The sequence below is a fragment of the Lithobates pipiens genome, unplaced genomic scaffold (genome assembly GCF_037356315.1).
Source record: "Lithobates pipiens isolate NorthernLeopardFrog02 unplaced genomic scaffold, aLitPip1_a1.2 Scaffold_18, whole genome shotgun sequence".
NCBI lineage: Eukaryota > Metazoa > Chordata > Amphibia > Anura > Ranidae > Lithobates > Lithobates pipiens.
In genome coordinates, this window is record NW_027507758.1 from 197,782,926 (window position 1) to 197,807,273 (window position 24,348).

General features: G+C 43.4%; 1 protein-coding gene across 3 annotated transcripts in view; it reads right to left on the reverse strand.

Moving 5' to 3' along the window:
• MTR (5-methyltetrahydrofolate-homocysteine methyltransferase) overlaps positions 1 to 24,348 on the reverse strand; it is a 1,186,028-nt gene that overhangs the window by 151,739 nt on the left and 1,009,941 nt on the right. For all 3 annotated transcript variants that reach the window (XM_077486511.1, XM_077486510.1, XM_077486509.1), the window contains one exon: positions 22,013 to 22,209. In XM_077486511.1, the coding sequence (XP_077342637.1) occupies positions 22,013 to 22,209 (197 nt within the window). The remainder of the gene's footprint in view (positions 1 to 22,012; positions 22,210 to 24,348) is intronic.

Below are 24,348 nucleotides of genomic sequence, written 5' to 3' on the forward strand. Positions count from 1 at the left end.
GTCCAGACGCAACAACGTTAAAGTTAGAGGAATTCCTGAGTCTGTCCTGCCTGCACAGCTTGCTCAACATATTCAGGACCTCATGAAAACCCTGCTGCCCTCTCTGTTGGATCAAGAATTGATTATTGATCGCATCCACCGGCTCCCTAAACCTCCACATCTGCCAGATAATATTCCGTGTGACGTCCTGATGCGGATTCATTTCTTTTATGTTAAGGAGCAACTTCTGTCAGCGTTTAGGAGAGATACCCAGCTCCCTGATACATTTTCTCACATGCAACTGTTTGCAGACCTCTCCCAATTTACTTTGCAGAGACGTAAGGCACTCCTGCCTGTCTCCAAAGCCTTACGGAACCATGGAGTTCCATATCGCTGGGGGTACCCCCTGAAACTGTTGATTACCTACGAAGGTAAATCCTCTGTGATCTCCACCCTACAAGAAGGGCTTGATCTGCTATGTACCCTCGATATTCTCCCTGAAGAACCTGCTGCACCTTCAGCCTCATCCCCGCCTACAAAGCTGGATACTCAGGGAGATTGTCAGACAGTTCAGCGGAGGAGAGGGAAGAAAAAAAAAAAAAAGGGGTCCCCTGAGCAGTCTGCTGCAAATCCCTAATCGACTGCTGATTCCCAGTCGCTGGATGCATTCCAGCGCTCACAGCTTGTTCCCCCCAAATAAGTGGGCATCCATAGTGCCGTTCGGATCTCATTGGAGATCTTCTTTTTTACTAACCCTTTTTTCTTACTGCGCTGTTGCAGTCTTGTTCTGGTCTGTCGGTGCCCGAATGGTTCAATACTACTTAGGGCCGAACTGCAGTCACTCTACTACATGTGTCCTAGGAAGCCTGAGTCCCCAGAGTCTCAGAGGTTTACTTTGAATGTGGTTTCCTCTCGTCTAATTTGCGCTTGACTATCTTTTTCAATGTCACTTAAATTAGTTTCCTTTAACTTCCACGGCCTAAACCACCCGGTCAAGCGGAACTCTTTGTGGAAGGAGGCCCTGAAGATAGGGGCGGATGTACTCTGTATTCAGGAGACCCACTTTCTAAAAACAGCCACTCCTAGATTTCAGCACAAGAGTTACCCTCACATATTTCAGGCCTCCGCCTCAAAAAAAGAGAGGGGTGGTTATTGCCATAAGAGACACAGTAGCCTTCTCCCTCTCTGAAGTACTGGCGGATCCTGAAGGGAGGTACCTGATACTGTTAGCTGAATTAAACAATAGGCCCTATACCATTGTTAACCTTTATGCTCCCAATGTGCACCAACTGCGGTTTTTGAATAGACTTTTTTGTAAGATAAATAAATGCCGTAAGGGCTCCCTGGTTGTCTGTGGAGACTACAACGTGACGGTCGACTACACGCTGGACACTACATCCAGGACTAGTCGATCCTTACCGAAACGCCAACCCCTATTAGCTGCTGAGAACTTATATGACGCCTGGAGGTGCCAACATGCGAGCGAGAAGGATTATACATTCCATTCTGCTAGACACAATACATACTCCAGAATCTACTTGATTCTGGTGGACAGGCTGTTGCTGCAGGCAGTGTCTTCCTCCACCATCCATGACATCTCATGGTCGGATAATGCGCCCGTCTCTATTGAGGTGGTGGAGGAACGCGCTCAGCCTATGTTTGGAGAGCAAATTCTCAACTATTTCAAAACTCCTCGCATGTTGCTGCTATCTCTAAGAACCTGGCTGAGTTCTTTGAGCTGAATGCCCGCTCGGTGCAAAGCCCCACTACCCTCTGGTGTGCCCATAAGGCTTTTATCAGGGGAATTATGCTCCAATTATGCTCCAAATCTGCTCCAGAGAAAAAACGGCTACAACCCAACAACTAGATTGCATCCTGGCGGATATTTGGACCTTAGAATCTTCCAACAAGCTGACGCAGGATCTCAACACGGCTCACAAGCTTACTCAGCTCCGTGTTGACCTTCGACGCTTACTGCTGGCAAAGTACGATAAATATATGTATTCTCTCAAGTTGTCGCACTACTCCTCCAGCAATCATGCTGGAAAATATTTAGCTAACTGGGTGATGGCAGCTAGGATTAAGGCCAAAATCCCTTTCGTGTACCACCCCATAGATAAAAAAGAAAAAAAAAAATCAATCCGCAAGAAATTGCGGATGCCTTTGCTGATTATTACTCCTCCCTATACAACTTAAAATTGGATGTTGATACTCCCCAGCCCACAGACGATAGCATACAATTCTTCCTATCTAGTATTAATCTTCCCTCTCTCACTGAGGAACAATTGGAATCCCTTAACCTACCTATCTCGCAAGTAGAAATAGGGAAGTGTATCAAATCCCTCCCCCTGGGCAAATCTCCAGGGCCAGATGGCCTAACTAATGATTACTACCGTGCCTTCTCGGACCTACTTTCCCCATTGCTTTCAGAGACCTATACTGAGGCATTCTCCTCAGCTTCTTTCCCCCTGGAGATGCTCAGAGCCTATGTAGTCACGATCCCCAAGCCAGGAAAAGAACCTACCACCCCCTGATGTTAAGGTATACGCCAAGATTCTTGCTCAGAGACTTCTTCCCCTTATCCCTACGTTGATCCATCCAGATCAGACAGGTTTCACGCCTGGCCAAGAAGCCTTGGATGCCACCAGGCGTGTTATCGGTGTTCTTCAATTCGCGGGGACCCGTCGGACGCCTTCTCTGCTCCTTTCCTTGGATGCGGAGAAGGCGTTTGACCGGATTCATTGGGGGTATATGGATCGGGTCCTACGGAAGTTTGGCTTCGGTGGACCGATCCTCTCAGCTATTCTTGCTCTGTATTCAGCCCCTTCAGCACAGGTCTTCACCTCTAATATGCTATCGTCCCCTTTTTCTATTTCAAATGGCACCAGGTAAGGGTGCCCCCTCTCCCCTACAATCTCCAACCTTCTGATTGAACCATTAGTAGAAAAAATCCGATCTCACCCTCAGATTGCAGGCATCCCAATGCTAGATGGCCCTCACAAAATTAATTTATTTGCAGAGGATATTATCCTCTTCTTAACTTCCCCAGCTTCGTCTTTAGCACAGGCCCACCAGGTGCTCCAGGAGTTTAGCCTGATCTCCTACTACAAGGTTAACTTCTCCAAATCAGTCATTCTAGACAGACATTGAACCCCCTCTCCGCAATCACCTGATGACCACATTTCCATATAAGTGGAGCAAATCCACCATCCCCTATCTGGGACTCCAACTTACCAAAACAGCTCGACATTTGGCAGAGGCTAATTTCCTCCCACTTATAGATACACTTACTAAAGAAGCAAATAGATTGGCCAAATGTGAACTATCGTGGTCAGGGCGCCTTGCTTCTTTCAAGATGCTTATGCTCCCCCAAATCCTGTATATGTTTAGAGCACTACCCATCACCCCCTCTGGGAAACACTTCTTAGGACTTAACTCTTTAATGAATAAATTCATTTGGCCTTCCAGAAGGCCTAGATGCTCCAAGGTACTGTTGATAAAACATAGGTTAGCGGGTGGTATGGGCATGGTGGACCTAAAGGACTATTACCTAGCATCTAGGCTAGTCCAACTTAAACACTGGTTTAACTCTGCTCAGGAACCTAAATGGTGCTGTATTGAAAAAGCCCTCTGCCCTACCCAAAACTTAAAACTCCTACTTCTTATAGACTCAATTAGACCTTGGCCCCTCCATCCACTTCCCGATACTGTTCGGGCCTCCCTGAAGGCCTGGCGGGATCTTCTTCGGTCCACTCCTCAGACCACTAAATTGGTTGAACTTCCTATACCTCTGCAGGCCTTGGACTTCCTAATTCCTAATTTCACTACCAAAGCGTGGGATGAGAGCGGACTACGGTGGCTGCAGGATCTTTTTCAGGGATCCTCCATGATCCCATTCCACACTCTACGGACGCACTTTCATCTAAAGCCTACAGACGTATACAAATGTTATCAAATTTCCCACTTGCTGAAAAATGGTAAAGTTACCTGTGTCCCAGTAGCTGAATCTCTTTGGCACTTTTTTGACGCCAATCCTACCCTACCTAAAGGAATATTTTTCTTCTATAACTTCCTCCAGCAAAAGCTTGCCTTCATTAAATCTCGTCCCTATCTGCGCTGGGAGGAGGACTTGGGGTGCACCTTTTCAGAGTCACAATGGTGCCATGCATTCAAAGCCAACTACAAAGCTTCGAAATGTGTCGGGCATTGGGAGTTAGCCCAAAAAAAAAACAAAAAAAAAACAAAAAAATAAATCGCTTTGCGATGGTACCTTACTCCATTTAGAATCTCTAAATTTGGTCTTGCTGAGCCCTCCCCCCTGTGCTGGAGAAACTGGGGGGAGGTTGGTAACCTCCTTCATATGTTTTGGTCTTGTAAGCATCTAACAAGCTTCTGGAACACCATATTTCATGTCATTTCCAGTATAACTGGTCTCCTCACTGCTCCTGAACCAGGCCTGGCAATTCTTAACCTAGGTATTGAAAAATATCCACCTAATTTTAGAGTTGTAGTATCTCACTTTCTCCTGGTGGCTAGGACACTGATAGCTAGGTTTTGGAAAAATAATCAAGCGCCCAATACCTCAGAGGTTTGGTCGACCACCCACTTACATTTCACATATGAATCAATCCTAACCCTTAGGATGGGGGAAAAAATTCAGTTTGATAACAATTGGCAAACTTGGGAAACATGGTATAAAAGTACTCACATTTTGTAAATCCTTGACCTGGAACCTATCTACCTCTAATAGAAAGCAGAGACTGCATAGGACCACTCATTCCCATCCCTACCCACTCTTCCTTTCGGACATAAGACAGACCAGTCTTTGACAGTTCTCCGTTACCTGTTATGTTTCAGTTTACAGTATGTTTTATCAAAAATGTCTTATGCTTCTCCCTACTATTTGCCTCAGGACATGTTATATACTGTTGGGAAAATGGAGATTACATTGTGATTACATTGTCATTGTACTGTAATTTTCTTGTGAAAATCTCTTCATAAAAACTATTTACAATAAAAAAAAAAAATATATATATATATATATCTTTAGTGATCCTTTAATTTACTCACTCTTGAGAAGAAGCGAACATGTATAAATACATAAGCGGTCAATACAGTGAACTTGGTATTTAATTATTCACAAATCATCACAGTGGACAAGAGGGGCACTCTTTATGTCTAGAGGAAAAGAGATGTAATCTCTAAATACAGAAAGTTTCTTGCACAGAAAAAGTTGTGAAAATGTGGGATACACTCCCTCAAGAGCGGGTTCTGGCAAGCTCAGTAGATTGCTTTAAAAAAGGCCTGGATGAGGGGGCGTGGCTGGCTGGCGAAGGACATGGCCGCTTGATCTCACTGCTCCGCAGACAGCCAGCTCACCGAATCGCTAAACGATCGGCCAGAGCCCTTATCAACAGCGGTCAGAACGTGAGACAAGCTGGGCATACCTCCGCTATATGTCCAGGAAAAGGAAGGCCCGCAATTCGTCCAGAAGAATGATGTATTTCTTCTCACAGCCCCGACTTGCATCCAGCCAAGATGGTGCTGGTGGATCACAGCAGCACAAGCGTGGCTATCCTAGTGCTGCAGGAAAGCGCCTGCAACACTTCTCCCTGGGTTTTGCCAACTCTCCACAAGTGAACGGTAGAGCCTCCCAGTCCTCCTCTTGCTCCTCCAGCCCAGAAAAAGCAAGGTACAAGCACCAGGACACACCAGATCCTGCACTGGAGTTGAGTGACAGCAGGCTCCCTAGATTACATCAGAGAGTTACAGGAGTCCATTGCAAAGTTCCCCACTACAAATCAACCGATGCTAGACACCACACTAAAAGATATGTTAATGTCTTTGAGAAGCACACTCCATGCGGACATTATGTCACTAGCACAGCAATTTAAAGCAGAAGTGAATGCAATTATGGAAAGGGTAACCCGTGTTGAGCATAAGACGGGCAAATTTGCTTCTACATTTAATAAGCTGATTGATGCTCACAATACCCAGGAAGATGAAATAACATGGATGAAATCCAAAATCGCAGATCTAGAGGATCGCGCTCCAGACGTGTGGAATTCCTGAAGCGATCAAAAATCCCGATCTGAAGTCCTTTTTCATGGATGACCTGACTGACCTCCCTCTAGAGGACTTACTAATAGATCGCATACACAGGCTACCAAAACCTAAACATATAACTGCCCATTTGCCCAGGGATACCATAGCCGTATTCATTTTTGTCCCACCAAAGAAAAGTTAATGGCAGCCTTCAGACAGACTGATCAACTGCCAGAGCACCTGCAGACGCTGTCGCCGTTTGTTGTTTTATCTGCGCATACCGTGCAGCAACGCAGACAACTAGCAACCATCACAAAACCTCTGAGAAATCACTGCATCTCTTACCAGTGGAGATTCCCAGCAAAATTACTTGTTATGAAGGATGATCGCTCGTACACGATTGCCTCGCTGAAAGAGGGCATTCGCCTATTGTGTGAATGGCATATTTTAGACCCGGCTGATGCTACTACTGCACGTGGATCGACTTCACCACTCACCAATTCTCCTCATCGAAGAACCCCTTCCACAGAATGAGGGCTTAGTTGAACTGGACTGTGCCTAAGCAAACCTAGGTCTGGCGAGCTGGTAAAATGCGTATGGCTAGAATCATACCTTTTTTGTGTTTACCTGTTTTTAGTTCTAAATCTTAATTCACAAGGGAATAATCATTCTAGTTCCCTCATCCTTGGCTTCTTACCTTCCTGTTGAAGAGTAACAAGCTACCCAGCTGCCTGACTAATACACAGTCACTACCCATTCCCGTTACATTCAGATCTGGTATTATCATCCGGACACTTGAGTCCTGCTCAAAGCTCTAAAAGCTCTAATTAAATCTTTTGTCAGATACCTTTCCCAAGATCTTCCTGGCTAAATAGGAAAACTGCTATCTATAAGGTGCAGTTTAAACTTTCTTCATTGGGTGTTAAAGGCCTGAACAGCCCCAGCCAAACGGCATATGGCCTGGAAAGAAGCACAACAGCTGAACTGCGACATTTTCTATCTACAGGAAACACATTCTGCCTCTCATAAGCCTCCCATGTTTAACCATAAAAGATTTCCTCATGTTTATCAAGCAAACGCACCTGCGAAGAAAAGACAGGGTTTTTTTCGCAATAAAAGACTCAGTGGCATTTAATCTGACATCCCTGGAGGTGGACCCTTTGGGTCAGTACCTGGTACACGTCCTCTATTCCATCATTAATGTCTACCTAGCTAATGTTAGGCCAATATCTGCATTGAATAAGATATAGAAAAAGATATACCCCCTATATCAAGGTCATATCATGTGTGGGGACTTTAACGGCCGGCATAGGTGACCGCACATGTGTGGCGTTGCCAGCACACCACAGAAAGGGACTTTACATTTTTTCCCATGCCCACAAGATCTATACTCAGATTGACTTTATTTTAACAGACAAATTTCTTTTACAGGATGTCCAGGAGTCATCAATTGGTAACATTTTGTGGTCAGACCATGCACCTGTGTCCATTTCACTGGGGGGGGGGGGACTGGGGACGAGAGCGAACAGATGGCGTAACATTACTGTGTTGATGGCACGTCCTGAGCACAAGCACCAAATACAAAAAGCATTACAAGATTATTTTGATATAAATGCTCCATCTGTGACAGACCCCTTCACTCTGTGGAATTAACAGAAGGCCTTTATACGTGGAGTCATGATGAAACAGAGTCCCATAGCGAAGAGGCTCAGAACACATCGGTTAAATGATATTCTCGCCTCCATAAAACAACTAGAACAATCCCACAAACAAAACCCTTAACCCACACACACACTGACAAAACTCACCCAAGCAAGACTTGACCTTACAACAATTTTAATGAATCAACATCTTAAGCAATTAAAATCAGTGAGAGCTAACTTTTACCTGTATGGTAACAAAGCGGGCAAAGTGCTTGCAAGCCAAATTAAAGAAAAAACTGCAAAACAAAAACTGTCCAATGTATTTTACCCAACAACAGGCCAAAAGTTAATGAACCCACAGGACATAGCGGACACTTAGCATCTACTATAGTTACCTATATAACCTCCAACAGGAAGGTACCCCATAACCTACTTCTGAGACAATAGAAACATTTCTAAATTCAATTGATCTACCATCCCTTTCAGTAGAAGGCAGATCACTCCTTAACCAGCCCTTTACAGAAGAAGAAATTTTAAAAGCTATCCAGTTGCTCCCTACTGACAAAGCTCCCGGACCCAACAGATTTTCCTCCGAATACTGTTAACTTGAGAAATTGAGAAATGTTAACTGCAAATATCGTTACTATACCAAAACCAGGCAAAGATTCGGCTTATGTACAAAACTTCAGGCCTATCTCCCTCCTTAATGTTGATTTAAAGGTATATGCAAAACTCATATCCAATAGGCTTCAACCATACCTACCTAAACTTGTTAAACCCAACCAGGTGGGATTTATACCAGGCCAGCAGCCCCCCCGATGCTACCAGATGAATTATAAAACTTATGCACCAGATGGAGGCCTCTCAAAGGCCTTCTCTGCTGTTAATATTGGAAGCAGAGAAGGCCTTTGACAGGATCCACTGGGGGTACCTGTCCAGTGCATTAGGAAAGTTCGGCATACAGGGCAAAATGCTTTCAGACCATCACTGCTCTTTATACTGTCCCATCAGCTTTTGTTTACTCAGAAGGTACGTTCTCAAAAAACATTAAAATTTCAAATGGTACGAGACAGGGCTGCCCCCTGGCTCCGCTTATTTTTGCCCTGGTGATGTAGACCCTAGCGGAGAAAATTAGAACCCAAAGTGTTATTAAGGGAACAAAAGCCGGGGGGGGGGGGGTACCCCATATCACTTTTTGCTGATGACATTATTTCAGCATTAGAGGACACAGCTAAATCATTACCAGCTGTACATCAGATCCTTAGCAATTTTAATCTGGTCTCCCTCTATAAGGTAAATGAAACAAAATCTAGTATTCTTGGGATAAATATCAACAGAACCCTGAAAAATTCCTTACAATCCCAGTTTTCGTACCCTTGGTCCCTCAACACACTACCCTACTTGGGTATCATTCTAACGTCGCCTCTTACTAATGTGTATAAGGAGAAATTTGCCCCACTCCCACCTATCGTGGGCCGGTAGATTGGCAGCGTTTAAAATGTCCATTCTCCTTAAAAGGTTATATTTTTTCCAATCCCTGCCAATCCAAATCCCACCCACTTTCAAGAGTATCCAGAAAATAGTCTCTACATTCCTGTGGAATAAAGGCAAACCCAGATGTAGGCACGATATCCTTCGAAAACATAAGAAAGCAGGGGGAATGGGAGTACCGGACTTGTAGGACTATTACACAGCCACACTGCTGGACCAATTGAGGTTTTGGTTTGCTCATCCAGATCTCAAATCATGGTGCACAATAGAGCAATCAGTAGTGAAACTAGGAAGCCTGTGGTCACTTCTACTAGCTAATGCTATGTCTCCCAACCTCAGTATTGGCCTGAATCATCCCATTATTTCAGCTTCCACACTAGCATGGAGACACTTTCTACTTCATGGCAATCAAAAAACACCTCATATAAAAGTTGCACTTGGTCTAGGCATGCTTAGATTTATCAACTCCTGCATAGCAACCCTCAAATGGGAAACAAGAGGAATTACAGATATTTCATCCTTACTTGAGGAAGATAACCATATTCCTTACGAAGAACTAGTTTCTACATACTCCCTGCCAAAAGAAGAGTTCCTTACATATGCCCAACTACACTCCACCCTATCACCCAATCCACTACCTTTAAAAAGAAGGGAATCTCTTTATTCTATAACTGCTTACACGAAAAACTGACCTTTCAACCAACCAAACCCCTGCTCAATTGGGCCACAGAACTGAATGTAGAGATCACAGAACACCAGTGGCAAAAAGCAATAGCAAACAATATGTCCAACTCTAAATGTGCTACGTATTGGGAACTGGCACAGAAATTCCATCTTAGATGGTACTATACTCCATACTTGATAGCTAAATTTAAGACTGGGCAATCCAACCAATGCTGGCGAGGCTGTGGCCTTATGAGTACACTCTCCCACGTGACATGGATCTGTCCTAACATATGTAGTTACTGGAACACAGTGTTCAAGCTAATTACAAAAAAGACCGGAATCATTATCAGACCCAACATTAAACTGGCCAACCTAAGTAGCGGCGTAGAAAAATTTCCAAAGTCCCTCAAGCATGCGGTTATGCATACACTCTTTGCTGCTCGACTAATTCTTATGAGATGGAAATCCACCACGACACCGAATGTTGCAGAAGTGGTAAATATCATCTCAGAGACATACCATCTTGAACAGTTAATGGCTTACAAACTAGGAGACCTTACCAAATTTTTTGAGCAATGGTTCCCCTGGAGAGAATTCTTTAATGAAACAGAGTGAACATCGGTTAAGCTTCATGTTAAATACCATACATACCAGATGTCCTGAAATAAATCAGTGACCTAAGGTGGGCAGGGTAGCTTACCTTCCCCTCCTTGTCTATTCAATTCCCCCCAGTTCTTTTTAGCTCCCATCTAGGTGGTTCAGCATACATATATTTGAGTCAAAACCTGGTGTAGTAACCTTCGAAGTAGACACACATAGTCGGTCATACACACTTTGTTTATAAGGAACTTATCCGGGTAGCAATTTAATTTGTTTATTGTTATGTGCGTTTTCATTACTATATATGAAAGAACTATTCTTTGCAACATCATTGTGTAGTGTTACCTGTTATTCTATACTTCAATAAACCAATAAAAAGGATTTGAAATAAAAAAGGCCTGGATTATTTCCTAAATGTACATAATATGACTGGATAGTAACACTTATAGGTAAAGTTGATCCAGGGGATCAGGTAGGTTTTTGTTTCCCCCCCTGGAGCAAATTGAGTCATGCTTTGTTGGGGTTTTTTGCCTTCCTCTGCCTTGGAAAGCCATCCATTGATGAAATGTACTTAGACTTAGTATGCTGGTATGTTGCTTGTTGCTTTGGTAAAGTCGGAGCCATCCTGGCATGGATTTATATGCTTGTTCACGTGTGTCAGTGGAGACACTTAAAATGTAGTTAACACGATTTTTAATGAATTGAAAGTTCCTTTTAAAAAGGTTTTATGCCACATCAAGTTTTTTTTTTCTCTCTTACATTGTGATAATGGACCTGAGGATACAAAACACCCATGGCTCTGACAGACGATCATACAACTGAGGTTTCCGGCAGAGGATTGCACTGCTCGGTGATTTAAAATTTGACCAGCAATCATATTTGGAGAGTTATTTTTGGACATAAGTGGTGACAGTGGTTTTATGAACGAGGAACTGCAGTCTGCTCACATAATTTGTAATTCAAATATCTTTGCCATTCTGAAGCTTCCCTCCAACCACTTTGCATATTATTTTATTTATACTGTGATTCTGTACTTGCCAAATATGCTGCAGAAATCTCCCTCTACGGAGTCTGGCGGTAACCATTTTAACTGTGGGCAGCTGAAGCTGCTGCCTGTTCATTTCCTGGATTTACATAAACACACAGAGGCACACTTCCAGCTCTGCGGCTCTCATTGGCCCTCTTATGACTCACACCCCCCCCCCCCCCCCCCCCTTTGGCAAACTCAGAGTGCTGTGCATGATTTCATAAGCCTGGGCTTTTTCCCAGACAAGAAACATGAAGTGGGCTGTATAAGGTATTTACTGGCAGAAAATTTTTTTTTATTATCCAAAGTTAAAACAAGGGCAGAAGATATAATAGATGGAAACTTGAAAAAAAACGACTGAAGTTCCGCTTTAAAGTGTGGAGGAAGAAGATAAGGGGCACGCTGAAGAGAGATCTCCTCACTGAAACTTTTTTTTACACACTAGGATACATTCATTTGTGGGGATTTTTGTCATTATTTCTGATTACTAAAATTTTACAAAGTAACCACTGGACTTTTTATTTTTATTTTTTTTACTTCTACACAATTGTGTTGTTTAGGTTTGAATATTTATAAGAACCAGCTATTTGCTTGCATTACAATGGTGTGTTAGCAATTTGAAAGGAGTAATCATCTGCACAATAGCATGTAATTTATGGGGAAAATGATTTGCACAATAGCTTGTGCACTTTATTGTGATTGTGATTTGGGATATGCAAATGTACGAGACTTAATAGGGGTAATCATCTGCACAATAGCACGTGCACATTATTTGCATCTTAGTTTTGAATTAGCATTGAGAATTCCACCTGAGCACATTAGCACGTTTTCTTGTTCTGTGAAAAGTTTTTTTTGTTTTTAATAGCACCCTATTTTTGACACAGCAGTTACCTCACACATATATAAGGAAGGATTAGCCGATTCTATTCTCTCTTGAAAAGAGTCAATTAGCCAGTTCCAGCTCAGTGTATTACAGAATGGTGCTGACGGGAACCTCTCATCCCTCCTGGCAGGGGTTATATGACTCACTGCTCATGTGTGCCCCAGGGGGTGCACAGAGCGGCGATCAGGGATGAGGTGTGTCCCTCAGATAGCCCATCCCTGATCAGGGTAAAGAGCCAGTGAACATAGCATCCCAATAAGTACGCTCCATTGAGCAGCATTGGTGACCGGCTGTGTCTAGTCACAGCGGGTTACATGTGTTGTCCTTGTTCACGCTGCTGGTGAGCACCCCCAGGGGCAGCAGCACAGCAATCGGAGATGAGCTCACCCCCCCATCAAAGAGCCAAAAAAATTGGTCTCTTTACCACGTGACTGGCTGTAACAATCAGAGCCGGTCACAGATGTCAACAAACCACGGTAACTCGCTGTTGTCAGGTTCTCCTCACACGATCAGTGTGTGAGGAGGAGATCTGGAAACCGTTTTACCATTCACAGTGTACAGTACTGTGCCCCAATTGCCCCCAAAATAAAGAGGACCTGTCTGTGAGCCCATAAGAGTAGAAAATACCTGTCTCCAGCCCATCAGTGTACCGAGTACTTGTACCCGGTATCTGGCCTCTCTGCATCTAGGCCGCGAGTGTGGGGGGCCAGCGGGTGAGCGGGCAGGCCATTAAGCGAGAACGCCAAGAGATAACACCGACTGCCCTGCATTACCGCAGTTCTGCCCTCACTCTGCAGCCAGGGGCAGCAGAGAGATTGCATCATCTCTCACTTTCCGCCCTCACTCAGGGACACAGCCACTGGCAAGTGACAATCCACATCTGGTGGCAGGCGACACAGCCACTGGCAAGTGACAACCTGAATCTTATGGCAAGTGACGTGTCAACTGACGTGGCAAATGTAAAGCAGAATCTGAAGGCAGGTGACATGACAAGTGAAGAGCTGCATCTGAAAGGTGACATGACAGGTGACAATACGCATCTGGTGGCAGGTGACATAGCAAGTAACAAGCTACATCTGGTGGCAGGTGATGGTAGCAAGCTGCATCTGGTGGCAAGTGACACACTGCATCGGGTGGCAGGTGATGATGGCAAGTGACAAGGGCAAGTGACAAGCTGCATATGGTGGCAGGCATTGGTGGCAAAGTTCTACATGTAGCTCTGCGAGTGCATGCGGTTCTGCGAGTGGTCTGAGAGTGCACGCGGTTCTGCGAGTGGTCTGAGAGTGCACGCGGTTCTGCGAGTGGTCTGAGAGTGCACGCGGTTCTGCGAGTGGTCTGAGAGTGCACGCGGTTCTGCGAGTGGTCTGAGAGTGCACGCGGTTCTGCGAGTGGTCTGAGAGTGCAGGCAGTTCTGCGAGTGCACATAAAGTGTCTTGCGAAAGTATTCGGCCCCCTTGAACTTTTCAACCTTTTGCCACATTTCAGGCTTCAAACAAAGATATAAAAATTTTATTTTATGTGAAGAATCACCAACAAGTGGGACACAATTTTGAAGTGGAACGAAATCTGTTGGATTTTTGAAACTTTTTTAACGGGCGGCACAGTGGTGTAGTGGTTGGCACTCTCGCCTAGCAGTAAAAAAGGTCACTGGTTCGAATCCCAACCATGACACTACCTGCCTGGAGTTTGCATGTTCTCCCTGTGCCTGCGTGGGTTTCCTCCGGGTACTCCGGTTTCCTCCCACACTCCAAAGACATGCAGGTAGGTTAATTGGCTTCTGTCTAAAATTGGCCCTAGTATACAACTGGGGATCTTGGATTGTGGCTCCTTGAGGGTAGGGACCAATGTGTGAGTGCAATGTAAAGGGATAGGGACAATTGTAGACACTCACTCAGGTTGAACTGGATGGACTGGTGTCTTTATTCAACCTTACTAACTATGTAACTAATAAAAAAATGAAAAGTGGGGCGTGCAAAATTATTTGGCCCCCTTGCGTTAATACTTTGTAGAGCCACCTTTTGCTGCGATTACAGCTGCAAGTCGCTTGGGATATGTCTCTATCAGTCTTGCACATCGAGAGACTGAAATTCTTGCCCATTCTTCCTTGCAAAACAGCTCGAGCTCAGTGAGGTTGGATGGGGAGCGTTTGTGAACAGCAGTTTTTAGCTCTTTCCACAGATTCTCAATTGGATTCAGGTCTGGATTTTGACTTGGCTCTTCTAACACCTGGATACGTTTATTTGTGAACCATTCCTTTGTAGATTTTGCTGTATGTTTGGGATCATTGTCTTGTTGGAAGATAAATCTCCATCCCAGTTTCAGGTCTTTTGCAGACTCCAACAGGTTTTCATCCAGAATGGTCCTGTATTTGCCTGCATCCATCTTCCCCTCAATTTTAACCATCTTCCCTGTCCCTGCTGAAGAAAAGCAGGCCCAAACCATGATGCTGCCACCACCATGTTTAACAGTGGGGATGATGTGTTGAGGGTGATGAGCCGTGTTGCTTTTACACCAAACATATCGTTTTGCATTGTGGGCAAAACGTTGGATTTTGGTTTCATCTGACCAGAGCACCTTCTTCCACATGTTTGGTGTGTCTCCCAGGTGGCTTGTGGCAAACTTTAGACAAGACTTTTTATGGATATCTTTGAGAAATGGCTTTCTTCTTGCCACTCTTCCATAAAGGCCAGATTTTTGCAGTGTACGACTGATTGTTGTCCTATGGACAGACTCTCCCACCTTAGCTGTAGTTCTCTGCAGTTCATCCAGAGTGATCAGGGGCCTCTTGGCTGCATCTCTGATCAGTCTTCTCCTTGTCTGAGCTGAAAGTTTAGAGGGACGGCCAGGTCATGGTAGATTTGCAGTGGTCTGATACTCCTTCCATGTTTGGATGTTTAAAGCTTGGAAAATCTTTTTGTATCCAAATCTGGCTTTAAACTTTTCCACAACAGTATTATGGACCTGCCTGGTGTGTTCCTTGGTCTTCATGATGCTCTCTACGCTTTCAACAGAACCCTGAGACTATCACAGAGCAGGTGCATTTATACAGAGACTTGATTACACACAGGTGGATTCTATTTATCACCATCAGTCATTTAGGACAACATTGGATCATTCAGAGATCCTCGCTGAACTTCTGGAGTGAGTTTGCTGCACTGAAAGTAAAGGGGCCAAATAATTTTGCACGCACCACTATTCAGTTTTTTATTTGCTAAAAAAGTTTAAATTATCCAATAGATTTCATTCCACTTCACAATTGTGTCCCACTTGTTGGTGATTCTTCACAAAAAATTAAAATTTTATATCTTTATGTTTGAAGCCTGAAATGTGGCAAGAGGTTGAAACGTTCAAGGGGGCCGAATACTTTCGCAAGGCACTGTAGTTCTGCGAGTGCACATAGTTCTGCGAGTGCGCGTAAGTTTGGAAGTACCTGTGTATTGTCTTGTTGAGTATTAGTAACAACTAGCCTCCTGACAGGTAATTTGGACAGGGTATAATCCCCAATCCTCACCCGGCGGGTGTGGAGTGGGGACTCGCACATCTTGCAACATGCATGCGTTTCCTTGATTATGCGATTGAGGGTGAATACTGCTGTGCAAAGTGTAAGCGCATTGTTTCCCTGGAAGCCCAAGTTCTGAATCTGGGGAAGCAACTGTCAGCACTGATTAGTCCCTTCATACTAAAGGAGAGCCAGGAACGTACATGACAGGTGCCGGCAGGGGCCAGCACAGAGGCGGGTGGAGACAGAGGTGCAGGCACTAGCAAAGAGTAGATGGTGACAGTCCAGAAGGGTATAAGGGGAAGTGCCAGGGAGGCCGATCCAGGGCTGGAGCATCCCAATAAGTATGCTCCATTGAGCAGCATTGGTGAAACCAGTCAGGGACCAGCACCGCTGGAGCTGAGGGACGCTCCTAGCTGCTGGGGGAAGAACTCCTCCAGTGTGTGAGTGGGGGGGGGGGGGGGGGGGAGCGAAGGGAAAGCAAAGACAGACAGATTGTGGTGGTAGGGGACTTAATTCTTAGAAGGACAGAGAGGCCAATCTATAACAAAGACCTGAAGTGCCAAACTGTATGTTGTCTATTGGGTGCTCGGGTTCGACACATCACGGATGTGGTGGACAGATTTCTGGGAGGGACTGGGGAAGACCCAGCTGTCATGATGCACGTTGGTACCAATGACAAAGTCAGAGTCAGCTGAAGTGTCCTAAAGAATGATTTTAGGGACTTAGGAGCTAAATTGAGGAAAAGGACCTCCAAGTTAGTATTCTCAGAAATACTACTGGTACATTGAGCCACACCAGAAAAGGCAGAGGGAGATTAGGGAAGTAAACAAGTGGCTGAAGATCTAGTGTAGTAAGGAGGGGTTTGGGTTCCTGAAGGACTGGGCTGACTTCTCAGTCGATAACCAGTACTATAGAAGGGATGGCCTGCACAAAAATGAAGAGGGTGCAGATCAGCTGGGAATGAAGATGACTAAAAAGTTAGAGGGGTTTTTAAACTAGGCGATGGGGAGGTCCAGAGATAGCGATAGCCAGCTCATAACATATTCCAGAAGGGTAGTATTGGGGACATTAGTGGTAGGTTGACCAAAGCACATAAACCCAAGGTAAGTATAGTAGCAAGTCCTAGTTGCAATCTCAGAACAGCCAATAAGAGGATAATATGCGACCGGTCTAAACTACGTGGCATGTTCACCAATGCCAGGAGCCTGGCGGACAAGATGGGTGAACTAGAGATATTGTTGTATGAGGATTTGGATTTTGTGGGAATTTCAGAGACCTGGTTCAACAGCTCTCACGATTGGCTGGCAACCATTCAAGGGTATACCCTTTATCGCAAGGCTAGAGAGGGTAAAAAAGGGAGAGAGGTATGCCTATATATCAAGAATAATGTACAAGTGAATGTAAGAGATGACACCACTAAGGGAGCTAGGGAGGAGGTGGAATCCTTGTGGGTAGAGCTCCAAAGGGATTAAGCTAATGAGAAAATAATACTGGGAGCATGCTATAGGCCCCATAACCTGAGGGAGGAAGGGGAGACAAATCTCCTATCACAATTTGGATTAGCAGCAAGGATGGGAAGTGTTATTATGATGGGGGATTTTAAATATCCAGACATAGACTGAGTGAGGGAACCACACAGTCATCTAAGGCTCGCCAGTTCCTAAATGTCTTGCAGGACAAGTTTATGGGTCAGATGGTAGATGCGCCAACTAGAAATAAAGCATTACTGGATCTACTGACAATACAGACCTGATCACGGAAGTGGAAATACAGGTCAATTTAGGTAACAGCGATCACAGGTCAATTGGCTTCAGTATAAATGACACACATAGGAAACATAAGGTGAATACAAAGATACTGAATTTCAAAAGAGCCAACTTCCGTAAACTACGAACCTTGCTAGAAGGCATAAATTAGGATAAAATCTTAGGAACAAAGAACACGGAGGAGAGATGGGTTTGCTTTAAGAGCATATTAAATAAGGGCATTAGCCCACTGGATAATAAATTTAAAAGAGCGAACAAAAGTCCTGGATAGCTTAACTCCAATGTAAAAATGCATATAAAAGCAAAGGAGAAGGCCTTCAAAAAATACAAGGTTGAGGGATCATCATCAGCATTCAGACTTTATAAAGAATGCAACACGAAATGTAAGGGTGCAATAAGGATGGCTAAGATAGAACATGAAAGACACATAGCAGAGGAGAGCAAAAAAAATCCCAAGAAATTCTTTAAGTATGTAAACAATAAAAAAGGGAGGACAGACCATATTGGCCCCATAAAGGATGAAGGAGGACATCTGGTTACAAAGGATGGGGGGATTTCGAAGGTATTCAATTTATTCTTCTCCTCAGTCTTCACAAGTGAATTTGGGAGGCTTCAGTAACCAAAACTGCGGTGTTTATCCTCATGACACATCACAGGAAGCACCTCCATGGTTAACAGAGGACAGTATTAAAATTAGAGTTGGGAAACTAAACATTAATAAATCAATGTGACCAAATGGCTTGCACTTGAGGGTACTTAGGGAACTCAGTAAAGTAATTGCCAGTTCCTAATTTTTTACTGACAGTCTACTGACTGGAATGGTACCAGCTGATCGGAGAAAAGCCAATGTAGCCACAATATTTAAAAAGGGCCCAAAATACATCCCTGGGAATTACAGACCAGTTAGCCTAACATCAATAGTATGCAAATTCTTGGAGGGGATGATAAGGGACTATATACAAGATTTTAGTAATGAGAACGGTATCATTAGCAGTAATCAACATGGATTCATGAAGAATCGTTCTTGCCAAACCAAACTACTAACCTTATATGAGGAGGTGAGTTGCCAGCTAGATAAAGGAAAGCCCGTAGACGTGGTGTATCTAGATTTTGCAAAAGCATTTTACACCGTTCCCCATAAACTTTTACTGTACAAAATAAGGTCCGTTGGCATGGACCATAGAGCGAGTAGATGGACTGAAACCTGGCTACAAGAGTGTGTTCAGAGGGTGGTGATAAATGGGGAGGAATGGTCAGGTGGGGGTCCCCCAGGGTTCTGTGCTGGGACCAATCCTATTTAATTTGTTCATAAAGGACCTGGAGGATGGGGTAAACAGTTTAATCTCTGCATTTGCAGATGATACTAAGCTAAGCAGAGCAATAACTTCTCCGCAGGACGTGGAAACCTTGCAACTACATGGCAAATGAGGTCCAATGTAGAAAAATGTAAAATAATGCATTTGGGTGGCAAGAATATGAATGCTAGGATGGAAAAGGACCTGGGGGTCCTAGTAAATGATAGGTTCAGCAATGGCATGCAATGCCAAGCTGCTGCTAACAAAGCAAACTGAATAATGGCATGCATTAAAAAGGGATCAACACCAGAGATAAAACAATAAATCCCCCGCTCTACAAGACTCTGGTCCGGCCGCACCTAGAGTATGCTGTCCAGTTCTGGGCACCAGTCTCCAGGAAGTATGTACTGGAAATGGAGAGAGTACAAAGAAGGGCAACAAAGCTAATAAAGGGTCTGGAGGATATTAGTTATGAGGAAAGGATGCGAGCACTGAACTTATTCTCTCTGGAGAAGAGACGCTTGAGAGGGGATACGATTTTAATAGACAAATAACCATACTGGTGACCCCACAATAGGGATAAAACGTTTTTTTCGCAGAAGGGAGTTTAACCACTACAATACAGGGCACTTTCACCCCCTTCCTTCCCAGCCCAATTTTCAGCTTTCAGCGCTCTAGCGCTTTCAGTGACAATTGCGCGGTCATGCTACACTGTACCCAAATGAAATTGTTATCATTTTGTTCGCACAAATAGAGCTTTATTTTGGTGTTATTTATTCACGACTCCGTTTTTTTTTTTTTGCGATATAAGCGCAAAAATAGCGGAAATTTGGAAAAAAAACAATATTTTCTTTTTTTCTATTTGAAAAGAAATCCAATAAAATCAAATTTTGGCATACATTTAAGCCAAAATGTATTCTGCTACATGTTTTTGGTAAAAAAAATTCCGTTAAGTGTATAATAATTGGTTTGTGTGATCACGGACATATGTACGCAAATGATCATGTACATATGTGTGCAGGTGATCACGTACATATGTGTGCAGATAATCATTGGGACATGTGATTTTAGTGGGACATATGTGGGGGACATGTTTTTATTATTAGGGACATGTGTTTTTATTATTTGGAGACATGTATGTTTTGGGGACATGTGTGTTTTGGGGACATATGTGGGGACTGTGTTTGTACTGTGTGGTGTGTTGTGTGTTTACACTACACTGATGATCAGTGAGTAAAAAGCTGTAAAAAGCAGCCCATACTCACTGATCATCAGCCGGCTGCAGCGTTCTGCTCTCCTCTCCTCAGCGGTGACTTCCGTGTGAGGAGAGGAGAGCCGATTGCCTAGCAACCGGCTGTTTGTTTACATCACATGATGGCCGTGATTGGACACGGCCGTCATGTGATCAGGAGGGCCAATCACAGAGCCCTCCTGCCGATCTGAGATGTGCCGTGTCCGGGTGACACGAGCACATCGGGATCGCGCCGCTGCGCGATCCCGCTACTCCTGAAGGACGTTCCTGAACGGCCTGTCAGGAGTAGACGGCTCCCACCCGGCCGTATATATGCATTGGCCGGGTGGGAAGTGGTTAACAAGACTTGTGGCCACTCATTAAAATAAGAAAAAAAAAGGATTAACCTTAAACTACGTAGACGTAGATGGTTCTTTACTGTAAAAGCGGTAAGGATGTGGAATTCCCTTCTCAGTGGGGGGGGGGGGGGGCATTGATAGTTTCAAGAAACTATTAGATAAGCACCTGAATGACCACAGCATACAGGGATATACAATGTAATGCTGACATAATCACACACATAGGTTGGACTTGATGGACTTGTGTCTTTATTTAACCTCACCTACTATGTAACCTAGTTGATGTGAAAGCATTGCTCACTTGTACATACATGTTTACTATGTGCATTATAGATGTATGATTTTCCATGTATTTCTTGAATTCGTCAACGAAATGCAAACCCAGAACAGCTCTGAATTCTGATTTAGAAAAAAATATATACAGTATGTAATAACTATGTAAAAGACATTGCAGTGACTCTGGGAAAGGTGATACTGACTGTATTATAGAAACCCGTATCACTAGTGCTTCTTCTAGTATTCATTTTTAAACATTTTAACTGAATTGTAAAAAAAAAAAGATGTATCTTTTTATTTTCCATGTACTGCAACTTACAAGGGATTGGTACCTCCCTTTGGGTCAAGTAACCTTCTCAGATAACAAACTTCATGTACTATTCGCTTTTCTTTTGATGCTGCTCTGCATAAAAAAAGGTGGAATCTCCACATGGACACAGAAATAAACCATTACAGAAGCGCTAACCAAGGAGTCCTCAAAAATTCTAACAAAGAGCCAGTTCACTGTCAGGCTATAGGTTGACCAGAATTTAGCAAGTGGGCATAAACAAGCAAAAGGCTTTGGTGGTCAGTGGCAGTAAAAAAAAAAAAAATATCTTAGTGCCTGTGGTTAGTGGGAGGTTCCTCCTCCCATTTTGTTGCTAGTAGGATGAATTGTGCTCCATCATGGTGTCAGTTGGAGGAAAAGTTTCCATCATTGGTGTCAGTGGGAAGAAATGTGCCCCATTAATGGTGTCACTGAGGGCAATATTTTCACATTGTTCCTGTCAGTGGATGGAATTTTGCGCCATCATTTCAATCACTGGAAGGAACTGTGCACTATTGTTGGTGTCATTGGAAATATTTGTACCCCACCACTGAAGCCAATAGAAAGAATACTATATCCTGTCAGTGAGAGGAATAGTTCCCCACCATTGGTGTCAGTGGAAGGAATCGTGCCCCATCAATGGTATCAATCGGAGGAACTGTGCACCATTGTTGGGTGTCGATGAAAGGATTTGTGCCCCATCATTTGTTGATGAAGGAATACTGATCCAAGGGCCAGTTACGTGAATGCAAAGGACTCTGGGTTTGGGTAGCACTACTCTAACCTTTCTCAGCTCTATGTAGAAGAAAATAAAAAGTGTGGCTGGTGTTGGGCTTAATATTTTTAAATAAAATAAAATTGACCAAAAACCATAATAGTTCGCTTTTAACATACAGTCTTTAAAGGAAAAAAAAAAAAAAAAAAAAGGATTTCTTTGGTCACCTGTTGCCTTAGTCCATGGAAAATGGCAATGGGCTCTATAGAGCTCAGGACATCTTCTCCGGCATATAACAAAATGTCATCCTGCATACTCTGTGCTGGCCAGATGCCTACAAGACCACGGGCTTCAAATTTCTTTTGACTGATTACAAACTGTAGTAAATTTTGAGCATCATCATAGACTCTTCTCGCCTCTTCCCCTGAATATAAAACAAAACAAAAGACAGCGATAGAATCAAAATGTGTTTATATGCAGTATTATCTTTATGAGAAAATAAGGTTAAAGAGGAATTCGACACCCCCACCTCCACAATTCCTGCTATTTGTTAATTCAGGGTTGTCCTTCACACACTCACCTGCTTAGAGAATCCCACGCTTTCCCCCTGACATCATTAAAAGCCCAACTGCCTATTCCAGGTTGTTGTAGCTGTCCCCAATGGCATTCACCAAGCCCATCCACTATGTGACCCTGATTCTGTAACACCCTGGGATAAGTTATGGAAATATCCCAAGAGGCTGTAGGAGCAGGGACATGTTATTCTCGCCTAGGCGAGAATGTTTACAGGGCTATAGCAAAAAGTTAACAAAAATAATAAAAAAAAAAAAAAAAAAGATTTTGAGAGAAAGGCATGTAGGGAGTTAAAGAGCAAGTAAACTCTAATGAGTTTACTTCCTCTTTCATTCCCTGCAAAGGTAAAGCATAATGGACTACTATGCATCGCATTAGTCGTCCATTATGCGTCACTTACCTGACACAGGAGCCAGCGAAGTCACCGATGTCCCCTGTAGTTCCGAGCGTCCATCTTCTTGGTGGGTCTCGCTGCTCCGGCGCTGTGATTCGCCGGAGCAGCAATGACGTCACTTCTGCGCATGCGCACAGGAGCCGACACCCCAGCATATCGCCGCGATCTGCAGCTTACCCAGTGCGCCTGCGTGCCTCTGTCTATGGCGCATGCGCTGTAGACAGCGGTGGCTGTCTTCAGGTAAATATCTCCTTATTTCTTGGACCTACAGGTAAGCCTTAATCTACGCTTACCTGTAGGTCAAAGTGGTTTATAAGGATTTACAACCACTTTAAAGTAGCACACACAGGGTTATTTTGTTTACTGAGGCTTATTCTAAGCATCAAATGGGTTTAATATAGGCATGGTGTTGATTTGTTTACAACACTGCTGTTCAGTTAGTACAGTGCTGACAATGATGCTAAAGCATTATTTGTAAATATCATACATGAATGAACGTGAAGTAATTATCTTGAAGAGTGTTTATCACTTATACATCTTTCTGTAGTTTTTCCACTACACTTAATAAACAAAGTGGAACCTGAGACAAAACATAATCAGGACCTCAAATATATGCCCCATACTGTATATAAAACCAAAAAACACACGCGATATAGCAATCCTCCAATTTTTAGCATAAACCTTCTAGTGCACTAAAACAACTTCTTTTTCTGTTAATCACCCTGATATCCACCATAGCATCTGGAAAGGCACTAAGCAAGTATCAACCATGAATTGTTAGGTAAACTCCCTTTATTCTGGGTGATAAGGCCACTAAGCATTCCCTTCTAACAGACAATATTAGATTTTTTTTAAGGAAGCTGCAGCAAAAATTAAGGGAAGTGGGGCAAATCAGGTAGGATATGTTAAAATGTGAGTGTCTAAAGCCAAACAATATTTTTTTTTTTTAGTTTTGGATAGCACAGAGAATTGTTAGAACCCCCGTCATTTGTTTTGCTGTCTGTATCCTGTTGAAAGATTTCCATCTATTTTCTTCCCGAAGAGATAACAGAAAACAGAAGGAATTTGCTCTCAGTTGTCACTGTAATAATCTATTAAATACATTCAGGCAATGGTAAATGTGGCTCAAAAATAATTCTGGTTCACCTCACAACACATCAATAAAAGCACAAAAAAAAATTCTAAAGTGGACCAATACTATCACCCGATAAGCATAAATATGCATTGTCCACTTCAACTATTTGCGTTAAAAAAAAAAAAAAAAAAAAAAAAACACTTTTACTATACAAGCTTATAAAAATTCTATGAAAACCTATATTAAAAATACTAAAACCCTGATGTGGACCCATCTCTAATTAGTATGCTGCTCTATTTCCCCAATCTAAGCATCACAAGTGTGATCCTAATAACTGATCCAGTTGTTGTGAAAATAGGATTTTTGTACTCACCATAAAATCCTTTTCTCTGGAGTTCATTGACGGACACAGCTCCATTAAATCTTGACCGGGTTATCACGGCACCTCCAGGAGAGGACTAGGCAGAACATGTAATACATGTGAAAACAACCGAACTGTAAAGTTCAGCCCAGGGGGCGGT